Source organism: Equus caballus, chromosome 8 (genome assembly GCF_041296265.1).
Source record: "Equus caballus isolate H_3958 breed thoroughbred chromosome 8, TB-T2T, whole genome shotgun sequence".
In the NCBI taxonomy this organism is placed as follows: domain Eukaryota; kingdom Metazoa; phylum Chordata; class Mammalia; order Perissodactyla; family Equidae; genus Equus; species Equus caballus.
This window is the reverse complement of record NC_091691.1, coordinates 79891968-79905180: the sequence shown is the minus strand read 5'-3', so window position 1 is coordinate 79905180 and position 13213 is coordinate 79891968. Positions and strand designations below refer to the sequence as shown.

The 13213-nt window shown below is 36.9% G+C and overlaps 1 protein-coding gene across 1 annotated transcript in view; it reads right to left on the bottom strand.

Annotated features, from left to right (window-relative positions):
* Window positions 1–3142: 3142 nt before the first annotated feature.
* Window positions 3143–13213, bottom strand: part of DCC (DCC netrin 1 receptor) — a 1092740-nt gene continuing 1082669 nt past the window's right edge. The window contains exons 28-29 of the mRNA XM_023647823.2: window positions 8822–8964; window positions 3143–5729 (exon numbers count right to left, since the gene is read on the bottom strand). Of these exons, the coding sequence (XP_023503591.1) occupies window positions 5640–5729; window positions 8822–8964 (233 nt within the window). The 3' untranslated portion in view covers window positions 3143–5639. The remainder of the gene's footprint in view (window positions 5730–8821; window positions 8965–13213) is intronic.

Here is a 13213-nt window from a genome sequence, read left to right as displayed (position 1 = left end):
GTTCCTGGGTGTGGACCTAGACCATTCAGCAGCAGCCATGCTGTGGCAGCAACCCACATACAAAGCAGAAGAAGACTGGCACAGATGTTAGCTCAGGGTTAATCTTCCTCAGCAAAAAAAAAAAAAAAAGGCAATGTATATCCTGAGGATAAGAATACACAGGTAGGGATTAGGGTTGGGGGCATTCAGTGTCAACCATTAAATATAAATATAGACAAAGAAACAATTTTGTATCAAAACTTTATTTATTAAACAAAAAATGCACCATTGGAATAACATTTCTATAAAAAATGAATATCAGACTGTTCTACAGTGATTACAAAACCCCTTTTTCCTCGTGTAGTAGTATACAAGATCGTGTGTAGAAACAGTCATTGTTTTAAACTGTAAGCAAGTTTCCTTTCTCATAGAACAAGATTTACACTTAAATATTGCAATCACTAGTCTAATTTGGTTAACAATGCTAGAGTCTGACAATTTAAAGAAACTCTTTGTAGGCTCAAAATGCCTTTTTTTTAAGGCGTTTTGTAGCAACAAAAAATTTCTTTCTCCACTAAGGCTAGTTAAAGCTGTAGTATACCCATTTCTACCAAATAAACCTACCACTAGCACACTAACAATTTTTTTGAATTGCAAAGCCCTTTGAGAGAATAAGTAGCATTGATCTGCAAAATGCTGTCAGAATATTTTAGGTTTGGTGTCACCTTGTTTTAATGACCCTGGAAAGGGAGAAGGCGGTAATGAGGAAGCTTCAGTGGAGGCTTTGCCTGAATGTATCCTCATACTCAGGAACGGACAATTCGTTTCCAAAGTGGTCCCTCTGAGATATGGAACACTGCAGCTTTAACAGCCGTATCTAGATTCCCAACCAGATCTCCCTTTTTCTCATAAATTATCCAAAAAGAAGCCACTCTAAATAATAAATTAAATATTACTTATAAAAAGTACACCCCGTACCCACCCACCCATCCCCCAAACAAGCTGACAATTCACAAAGTTCCGAATTGTCAGGTTTACCCTACAATAATAAAAAACAGCATTTCTCCTCCTCCCCAACATTCCTTTCTTGCATCTGAAAATACACTTTCAGCACACAGTGAGATCCTTCGGCCCATGTGTCTGTGTTTATGACATCTTGTAGAATTTTGCTGTTGCTCTCCAACCAACACAAAATTATAGGGTGACAATGCACAAAGACTCTCTTACTGAGAGCAGGAGAAGAAATCCTTCGGAGAGTGCGACTAGAAGTCTGCCAAGTGAACGTTATCCATTGGTGGCAATGGAGAGCCCAGAAGTAATATTCGTTTGCTGATACGGACGTGGCATTTGGTCTCCTCTATTACCTCACTGACCAGGAAATACTCGGGCATTTCTTTTCAGAATCAGTACCTTTTAGAAGCAGGTATTTGGATAGCAAAGTATATGGAGGTATGGGAGTGCATATTTTTCAATGGAATGGAATATCATAAAAAAGATCTATGATTTTCCAAAGTATCCAATTTAATTTAAAACATTGGAATCAAGTGAAAAGCTTTTCTATATAATATTACATTGATTTCTGAAAGTCACTAGAGAAATATGACATTATGAGTAAAAGTTTGCTTTGAAAGTGACTAAAGAAAGAGAGATTGTAGATTTGAAATCTGGATGCATCTGCTGCTCCAAAATGCTGTGGGCTCTGCATTGCGTTAACAACAGGCTAGGATACTAACCTCTGGCCTCAAGGTGGTCTGTGGTTGCATGAAGTAAACTGGTTGAGGGAGGGAAAGCAACCTTGCTCCACATCTATTTTAAAATTCAGATGATTTCGTTTTCTTTAATCACACCTAAAACTAGGGAATTCTATTTTTTTCTCTCTCATGGACTAGAAATGGACATTCTAAAATCACAAGAAGGCTGAGTCTGGGACACAATTTTATCTAAAATGGTAAGGTGATCTCTTCAGAGGTGAACTTTTTTTGGTAGGAATTACAGTCCAGCTACAATATATGAGACATTCTATTAAATTTGGAGAAGAACAAATGAGGTTACTTTAAACAAAGTCCACAGACAGATGTATCGAAAGGGTGGATAAGAATGAGAAACCATCTTCAATCACACACCATGAAGGCTTCCATAAAGACCTGTACCTAGAGATGCTTTTCGGAATAGCCAATGAGTGCTAGACTTCACAGTTTCCAAATATTGTCTGGAACGACAAACTCATGCTGGACCCCTCTCCTTTTGCAGCTCTTACCAAAGGCAGAGGACTGAACATACATGTCATTTTGAACAACCCTTATTTGAAGAGAATAATATTCTATCTAACCCCTGACAGGAAGCCTTAATAAATTCACCTCTTATATCCCTGGCTTGATGTGCTTTTTTTTTCTTTCAGATTTTTCAATTGAGTGTGTATTTTATAATACCCAAATGTAAAGTTCCATTATTTAAATATTTTAGAAGCTTATAGCTCTTCTACAAAGAGGTAGCCATGACTGATTTCTTATTGGATGTGAATCACTAAGAAATATTTCACTTTGGGCTAGAGCATCCTCCAAATATGCTGTGTGCATTTTGAGCTATCTGCATTATGGTGACTTTAAAAAATGCAGAAATTTCTAGAGAAAAGAAAATAGCTGTCTTATCAGTATGAAATACCAAAGAGAAACACCAAACTTTTCAAGAGGAGGCTCTTGCCTGACAGTTCAGCACAGTGCAGGAGAGGCCTGGGCATGCTCTGCCAAGTTTTATTTTCTTCTCTTTCAGGGAGAAATGAGTCCTGGTGGCAGAGCTGCTGGTTGGCTGTCAAGCATGGCGCTCTGGGTTCAGAGAGATTTATGAGCTTAAAGAGCCCTGTATGTCAGGAACTAGACTCAGAATAGGAACAGAATAGAGGCTATCTTGCAGTATTCACAGATTGTTTCCTGTCAAGAGATCAGGAGACTGGGAAATTAAAAAGTCGCCTGAAAACCTGGGCAGGCAGTTGTGCACATATGTGACTATCCAAGAGAATGGAGAGTAGAGTTGTGGTAAAGTCATTGCATACTAAAACCATTGCGTAAATTGTACAAGAGTCTCTTGAGAGAATTTCAAGAGCATGTAGCAGAAATATCTCTCTCACTGAACACAAATAATGTATATTTTCATGTATTTTTAAAAATTTTATTTCCTAAGGTCATTGACTTTGACTAGAGTCATCTAGAATTTTGTGAAAATGCTAGTTCTTTTGGGGCTGGCCCAGTGGTGTAGCAGTTAAGTGCACACGTTCCGCTTCAGCAGCCTGGCGTTCACCGGTTCGGATCCCGGGTGTGGACATGGCACCACTTGGCAAGCCATGGTGTGGTAGGCATCCCACATATAAAGCAGAGGAAGATGGGCATGGATATTAGCTCAGGGCCAGCCTTCCTCACCAAAAAGAGGAGGATTGGCAGATGTTATTAGCTAGGGCTAATCTTCCTCAAAAAAAAGAAAAGCTAGTTCTCTTGATTGTCAGCTATAGTCTACAGATTGAAGAAGTGACTCAATCTCTGAAATCTGAGATTTGCAGCCCATTCCAAACTGACTAGTCAGGATGACTTCTTTGGATGTCAAATGCCTTCAGAGAATATTCCTTGTTTGTGAGTACTAGAAAGAAGAAGTCATTCTAGGACCTCAAGAAGGTAAGGCTAGCCTAATAAACATTTTCTTTCCTGAACTAATGGATTATTTTTGTAAGATTCAGTATTATGTTAGGAAATGCCTTGCTCCAGGTCAGTGGAGGGTTGTCTGCCTAAGTGCCCAGATGTTTTACAAGGGCAATCTCCCCATAGAATAACATCACATGTCTCCTCAGAAGGACTTCAGGAAAATCTTAGTAAATTGAACAAGCACTCTTGTTGAAGGAATAATTTCACAAATGGACCGGACTTTCTAATGAACCATTTGAACAAGCCCTCTCTTTGACATCAGATTTCCTTCCCGACATAAAACTGTAAAAAAATAATCTGAATTATTACTTCTGTTACAGTGCCATTTTGCTCAAAATATTTCATTCAGGGATTCATATATAATTACCCACCTAATAAAAGGAGCTATTAGGTTGTAAAGATCCTATCCCTTCCATGCTCTTTTAAAATTATGACCTACTCAAGCTTGAAATCAAAGGCAGAGCTGAAAGGAATAATTCAGCTGAACCTCTCTTATTGGATTTTCAAGTTGCCTGACTGATAAATATGCAAACTAGCTCCCTTTTGGCGATTCAGCTGCATAAACAGGGATTAACTCCAAATGTAGCTGAACATTTAGAAACTAAAAGGATGCACACAAAATGTTCTTAATTTTACCTAGTTCCAAGCTGTAGATAAACATGGCAATAGAAGTTTAAAATTCTAGCTCACAATGAAGATGCAGCTTTGAGAAATATCCACTGGATTTACGATGTGTCAGAAGCATCAAGAGGTGCCTTCCTCTCTGACTCTGGGCAAGCAATGGTGTAGAAATTTCTTTTGACAATAGGGCTTGGTGGTTGCCACTTACCAGTACTGCTCTGAGTCAGTGAGGACCCTGTTGGTGGAAGTGACATCACTCAAGAGAAGGTACTGTCTGAAACTGCCTTCCATTTTCCTTCCCTTCCTCAGGGCCTGTTCTCAGGGAGCCTGCCATTTATGCAGAGGGTTACAGGGATGTTGATCAAGAGGCCATGTGATGTATGGAGCTGGCCAGCTCACCCAAGGATGGCTGCCAAGGAGAACTCAGGGAGGGCTTGGGGGAGGGAGGAGCTCTTCCAGCCAGACTCCTGAGGAAGACGGCCTTGGTGAATCTTTGAAATGTCATCACAGTGTGGTATGGCACAAAAGCCACCCAAATTGAAAAGTGTCCTGTTACAAGCTTAAGCACATAAATACAGTGTGTCTGAAAAGATTGCATATTGTATCCTCATTTAGGAAATGGACTGCTGCTGGCAGGATGCCACTGGTTGCAGATTTTTATGTTTCTGTTCTCCAGACATAAATGTTAACCAAGGGTGGATTTATAAATACTTGCTAAAACGGATGAATTTTACAGCCACTTGCTAATATCCACCACTTGTGCAAGATGAATGACTAAGTTACAAAACAAGCATTTGCTGCCTTTTGTTTGTTTACTTATTTACTTTTTGTGCTGTCAGGAAAACATCCAATCCTTTGGTGCTATGTAGTGAGAGAATTCTCGTGGGTGCTTTGTACTTTAAAGTTGAAAACAAAATAGTGAGCTTGCACTGACTTGCCATGGCATGGTACAGGCTTAAATAATGCACTTGCATTTTGTAAGACTAGTCCCACACATAACAAAAACGAGAGACTGCAATGAAGGAAAACATAAGCATTAGTTATGACAGTGTGGTCACTGCAGCGGCAAAGACCCAGGACTATTCTAGCAGCTTCAGCTTTGACATTGCAGTGAAGATGTATCTTTGCTTTCATTTAGGGACCCCATAGTCACTGTTTGTAAATTCCTGATGCCTATGAAAGAAGGGATGCTTATTCCTTCCGAACTGCTTCAGGATCTTCATAACTGAGTGGTCCTTAAGGGTGACCTGTACACTGGTTAGAGTTCTTGGACACAGGTGTGCTGTTTATGGGTAATTAGGATGCTGCAAAGTTCCAAGAAAATTCACTTCATCAATTGAACAATAAGTGTTAAAAGGCCGAGCCTGTGATGGCATTAAGTTGTTTCATTAGCCCTTCCAAACTTGCCATTTGTTCACTCAGATCATCCTGTTCGTACACCTACAGAGAGAATGAGAGCAAAGAGTTAGTACAGGTGAATATCAATACATCCCTTTGGTGAAGGCAGGGGCCGTGTCTAGTTGGTTCACTCTATTCTCAAGCATGACACAGTGGCCCATAGCCAGGGGCTGTGCCCAGAATATAATCACTGAATGAAGATGCTGGTAGTAAAAGAGGTAGTGATGAATGACTGCATACTATTTTGCTACCTTCATCCTTGTGATGAGGAAAAGACTTTAGAGTCAAACAAATCTCGTTTCAAATCAAATTCTACCAATCACTAGCTGCATGGTCTTGGACAAGTTAGTGAACTTCTCTCACATATAGTTCTCAGCTACAAAATGATGAGGAGGAAATCTATTTCATAGGCTATTCTGAGCATCCTGTGACATGTTTGGTGCCTATCACAGTGTCCAGCACACAGTGCATATTCAAAATGTTAGTTCCTTTTTCTTTTCATAGGTCACCCACTAGAAAATAAACAGAATTTACACCACCAGGTCTCTCGTCTTTGTGATGCAACATAGGCACATTTTTGTATCAAAATGGAAGCTTGATGGGCTTTGCTTTGACCAATAACAGTTCTGAGGATTATGACTTTAGTTTGTGTGTAGAAAGAAAATTCTCACCACAAACCAGAATTGCCTCTAAGCCTAGTGGTAAAGGTAACCTTACGGCACAATTTGACCGATAGATAAAATGAAGAGGTTGAACTGCAGAAGTCTTGGTGAACATACTCTCTCTAACTCACTCACTGTGAGCACTAGAATCGTGTCATTAGTAATACTGGCTTATTAGTCATCACACATTCCCTTCACTAGCCTAGGCCATTTTGATTCAGTAGGTCTAAGGAGGGTTAGAATCTTTCTGTCTTCTTTTAAAGCTTCACATGTAATTTTGATGGTCAGTCAATGGGAAGAAGGAAATCTTCCTTCTTCAAGAGGAAGAGCGCTGAGACTGTGCCATTGATTTGAATCCCAGTTCTTTTAATACAGCTGGTTTTTTTGAGTCTGTTTCCTTATTTGTCAATAAGAATAGCAAGCTTGCCTCATTGGGTAGTTGGGAGGATTCAACAAATCAGTGTTGGTGAGTAGCAAGTGCTCAAAAATGTCAGTTTCTTTTTTCCTTTCTCAACATACCCTTTGTCTTGGCTAATGTAGACCTGCCCTACTTGATTATTCTTGCATAGCCCAGGCACTTGATTAAGTTATTGCATCAATGAGGACTGAGTCATGATTTCTAGCTCTGTGTAGGCCAGGAAGCGTTTCTCAGTACCAAGATCAGAATGTATATCTAATCTTGCCAAATAAATACCCTTGATCCCAAGAAAACACTGGTGGAAATTACATGGGAGGATAGGCAAAACTCACTCCAACCACTAAAGAAACAGCTCAAAATGCATGGTACTAAATGTGTTGGAAATTGTACCTTCTTATAGGAATCTCAGTTTGCCAATGAATGACTTGGTTATATACTATGTAATCTTCAGAGCTTAGCAGGGACTGAAAAGTAGCCAATTTGGCTCAAAAGACTGGCGTATACATGAGGAGGGAGGTTGAAATGAGGTGACTAGTTGGTAACTCTTTTCCAAAAATGTTGTCTCAGTTGACTGGGTTGTGTTTCTTTAAGTATCTAGATCTCATTGTCCAATACAGCAACCACTAGGCACAGGTAAGCTATTGGATTTTTGAAATGTGGCTAGTCTGAAGTGTGACATGTTGTACATATAACATACACACAAGATTCTGAACATTTAGTACAAAAGAATGTAAAATATCCTATTGACAATTTTTTATATTTATCAATTATTGAAATGATAATATTTTGAAAATATTGGGTTAGATAAAAGGTATTATTAAAAGTAATCTCACCTATTTATTTTTACATTTTTTAATGTGGCTCCTAGATAATTTAAAATTACACATATGGTTCACGTTATATAGTTCTATAGGACAGGGTTGATCTAGATTATTTGCCACATTTCTGTATTTCTCTTAATATTTATTTCTTACTGCTCTTAATATTATATCTTTGTCACTCTTTAAAATCAACTTTAAATGCAAAAATGGGCTGCCTACCATGATTCTTTATGAGATGAGACAATAGTATAAATTTAGGGGTTTGATCTGATTTAAGATATGGCCAACAACCATGAGATTACACAAATATTGCAGTTAACAGCTACATTCTGACAAAGCAGTGCATTAGATTCTTATAAATTTGAATATTTTTTAAGTATCCAAAAATTACATTACTTATATAACATACTTCTGCCAAACATTCACACACATACATGTATATCCAGACTCCTTGGTTTCCATGTAGTTAAAATATTTTATTGGTTGTCATACTGAAAACTATCAAGTCAAGACAAAATTATCTTTCATTCAAATGAGATGATTCTGATCTGTTTTTTATTTTTTCTCCTTCCACTCTGATTTTTCAAGGTAACTGATATGTTAATTTCTTGGCCTTCTTTTAAATGTTTTCTCTTGAATTATATTCAGAAAGACCTAGAGTTTTCTAAACCTCTGCCTTTAGGCAACATCTGTTTAAATCTCTTTTACAGTGCATTTCTCAAATGCTTGCTCTGTCAAAATTTAGATTTTTTTTGTCTCTTTTATCTGATCACTTTTTAACTTCTTCCCTTAGTAATCTTTTTTCTCTCATTAAATAATTGAACCTCTTATTTTCTAAATATGTCAGTTCCTTCTCTTTTTTTCTTCTTAAATTCCTTCCTTCATTTCTCTTTATTTGGTGTGTTCATCTTCCCAATTCTATGTTTCCAGGCTATTTTAAGATTTTAGAGTGACATGTATGATAACTTCATATAACCCCTCAGAGTAGAGCACTTTGTTATTGTTTTTTTCATTTTAAAGAATAATTTTATAGTCTTATTTCCAAGGTATTTCATCCCATTGAAAGGAAATGCATGTATATACACACACATATATAGATATATATCATATATTATATATGTATGTATAGTCACATATTCTGTAGTCATCAGCTTGTATTTCTAAGACTGCCTTTAAGTACAGCATTAGCCACTGCTTCACCTGACAGGGCATGAATTTCAAGGATGCTCTTACATTGGCTGGATCCTCTGTTGGTTTGTGGCCCTCCTCGGACACTTCAGGGGCTGTTGGCACAGATACAGGAAGCAAAGGAGATCTTGCCTTTCCAGCCAACCCAAGAGAGGCTGTTTTAACATGAGTCTTGGGAAGAGCAGGCCCTGAAATAGAAAACACAGAGTGATGAAAGTAATGTATAAAACATTCTGAGGCACAATTTCTCAAGCGTGTAAGCCAACTCCAGTGGGTTGGCATTGATTTTAGGTTATTGTTCATTCTCTAGTATAGAAATGAATTCTGACACAATTGAATGGGCTCATTTTATTTCTGCTGAATGGAAGACAAATTCTGATTAGGCCTCTCCAGATGACTCTCCACCAGTCATATGTAATTTCAAGAGGATTCCAAATCAGGCTGTGAAAGGTTGCCTGGGAGCTCTGGCCTGTTCATCGCACCCATAAAGTGTCAAGTGGGCTCATTTGGGGCCAGTCTCAGCTTTGGGCCAGAAAGCCCTGTGCTAATCCACCTAAGTAAGCTCTAAATTGTGTAACAGCACCAAGGAATATTTGTGCAGTTAAAAGAGATGGTCACTCTGGTCTACAGATGAGTATTAGTATCACAGTAAAAAAAAAAATCCTTCATGGTGAATCTGATAGAATCTCATTACTAATTCTATTTTGAAAAAAAAAGATATTATTCTGTCCTGATCAATATAGTTTCTTTCAATAAAATACATTCTAATGCTCATGAAAATCATCTGAAGGAGTGTTGAGCTTCTACTAAGATGACACTTCAGTCTGCTATAAACGATGGCTACCTGTTCTTTTTGGGTGTGATTTTGCCTTATAAATCCTGCTTAGCTTATAGCAATAATATAACTTTGTCCCTATAGCCTAAAATAAAAATTTCATAAAGGCTTATCGGATCAGCTAGTATAGCTCACATACCTAAGGATTTTTGGCATTCTTAGCATCGTAACCAAGACCTCAGCATAGAAGGTGTTGAAGGAAGCTGTGGAAAGAAGTTTGCTTCAGTTCCCTTCTATCATCAGTGACAATATTTGAGTTCTAATGATCCCAATAGTGTACTATATACTTTTTTGTGGAAAAAAGTTGTTTTGATCAGACTTTGGAAAAATGATTCTAATTAATAAAACTCAAAGGTTGTTCTACAATAGGAGAAATAAGGAGCATTTGCTTATTGGGAAAGAAATAATTCAGACAATCTAGTAGGCCAGAAATTGCCATATGCTAGGAGAGATAAATGATAAATCCCAAAAAAAGCACCTTTCCTCATACCATGGCCTAGCATGTAATTCCTTCATATTTATATCCTTTCACTCTTTTCTTAAACTTCAAGCATCAAAAGTCTGCAGTTGGAATGATTTATCACTAGAAGCAGATCTTAAGTTTTTGGTAGCTCAGATGAGAAGAGATCTAGAGACAAGAGAAATGTGAATCATTTTCTTAAGAAAGGAAATGATGTTTATGGAGTGCCGACTAAGCTCCAGACCTGTGCTAAGCACTTTAGTTCATTTTAAGTGAAATAACGTAGTGGGGAAGAATTTGGGATTTTTCAGCCCAATTTGCATTCAGATCCTGGTAAGCTCAACTGCATACTAGTTGCGTAATTGCTTGGTCAACTAACTTAACTTCCCTTGCTATTTCTTCATCTGTAAAATGGGAATGCTAATTTGTGAGGATTACATATGATTATGTGTTCAAAATGGCTGATACGTGTAACTTATTCAAAAAGAGCTAGCTATTATTAATATTTAGTTGTCAAAAGAATTCTGCTAAGTGTCTTATTTCTAGATAACATATGAGGATGCGAAAGTGGAGAGATGTTAAGTAACTTACCCAGGTTCACACGTTTTTAAAGGGGTAGGTGGGGTGAGGATTTGCACCAAGATCTATCTAACTCCACTCAGTAAATTAAGGTTTTATCATTCATATGTTGATCCAGTCCATCCAATTTTAATGAACTTTTTGAAGAAGCAATGTAAAAGAACATGAAATCTAGTTCAAAGACAATAAGTAACTTGAGGGTAGAAATTATTTACCATATTATAGTTTCTCATAGTTGAATTAAATTTTAATTTAAAGGGAAAAACAAAACTCTAATGAACTCCAGCATTGACTTAACCTACTTTTGTTACAATGTTATTTAAATATATACAAACATAAAATTTGGCATAACTTTTATAAACCTGTAGTTTATGCTATAAAGCCAAAGTTAAATGTTTAAAATTAAATAGCAAAGTCCTATACAAATAGTATAATTTGAATTAACATCACTAATTTAATGTGATGAATAGGGCTGTTGGGCTAAAGCAAAAAAGCCGTATAAATTTGGTACTGACTGCTATGTTACAAGTCATTTGGGGTTTGTTGTGTATGCTTAGTTTTCACTGCCAATTTTCTCTGGTTGAAAAATAGACAAACCTTCATTCTTCCAGAGAATGTACTACCAGCTGCTCTTCATTGGATATGAACAAACCATTTGTCTATTAAGTCTACCTCTATCCTTCTCTTTTTACCCTCTAACTGTTTATGCAGTGTTCTTGGAGTCAGCTGAGCTGTAAACCCCAATACAAGGGCAGGCACTAAACACCCTGGCAGAGTGATGCTATGAAATGGCCCTCTAGATGCTCCAACACTTGTAATTCACAATAATATTGTGGATGATTACTTAAGTGAAAGCACAAAGGTTAAAGAGGAATTTTCATACAGTACTGGTGAACCTTGAGAATGTATCTATTGAACTCTTACTTTGAGTTGCATTTTCCGAATTATGTTTATATTCTCTTCTAGAATCTTCACAGTGTTCTGCTTAAATATGAGCTTAGCTTTATTGCCACGGAGAGTAGCCCAGTCCGTGAGCCATCTCTTCCTTCACTATGTTTAGCAGAGCAGCTGCATTTTAACAATTACCGCTTCCTGTACGTACCTTTTATTTTTATTTATTTTTTGCTACAATTTTTACTTTGGTTTCCTTGATGATGAAATGTTATTTTATTTATTTTTAAGTTTTTAAATTTTTCAACAAACTAAAATATTTCTGAAAAATTTACAATTTAACCCTTAACCAAACACATGCAGTGTGTGTCTAACACATATTACAAATCAATCTACTTTAACATAGATATCTACAAAGAGAATGACACAAGAAAAAGTAAATGGCATGGATATAGCTTGTGATGTAGGAAATTCAAACAGGCCTGTGCCTGTTTTATACTAGGAAGCATATAAGAACAAAGATTCTTTTAGAATTTACCAGACTGTTCTATATAATTCTTTCATATTTATTTGACTAGTTTTTCTTTCAGTTTTGCAAGTAAAAAAATTATAGTTCTCACTATAAAAATATATTTTGATGGTGTATTTTCTGCCCAGGATCCTAAAGCACAGGGCAGATCTGCAGCGTATTATACTGCATCCGAAACACTTGTATTATTACAATAAGATGAAGGAATGTCTAAAGAGTACTATAACCCAAACTAATTAGAAAGATCCTTGGGGATCTCATCAAGAAATTGAAGAAGACACAAAGAAATGCAAAGATATTCCATGCTCTTGGATTGGAAGAATTAACACAGTCAACATGTTCATACTTCCTAAAGCAATCTATAGATTCAATGCAATCCATATCAAAGTTCCAACAACATTTTTTACAGAAATAGAAGAAAGAATCCTAAAATTTATATGGAACAACAAAAGACCCCAAATAGCCAAAGGAATCTTGAGAAAAAAGAACAAAGCTGGAGGCCTCACACTCCCTGATTTCAAAATATACTACAAAGCCATAGTAACCAAAACAGCATGGTACTGGCACAAAAATAGGCGCACAAATCAATGGAACAGAATCAAGAGCCCAAAAATAAACCCACACATATATGACAGCTAATTTTTGACAAAGGAGCCAAGAGCATACAATGGAGAAAGGAGAGTCTCTTCAATAAACAGTGTTGTGAAAACTGGAAGGACACACGTAAAAGAATGAAAGTAAACCATTATCTCACACCATGCAAAAAAATCAACTCAAAATGGATTAAAGACTTGAATGTAAGACCTGAAAATTCTAGAAGAAAACATAAGCAGCATATTCTTTGACATCGGTCTTAGAAGCATATTTTCAAGTACTATGTCTGACTGGGCAAGGGAAACAAAAGAAAAAATTAAAAAATGGGACTACATCAAACTAAAAAGCTTCTGCACAGCAAAGGAAACCATCAACAAAATGAAAAGACAACCTAACAATTGGGAGAAGATATTTGAAAACCATATATTGCATAAGGGGTTAATATCAAAAATATACAAAGAACTCATATGTTTCAACAACAAACAAACCAACAACCTAATTAAAAAATGGGCAAAAGATCTGAACAGAGATTTCTCCAAAGAAGATATA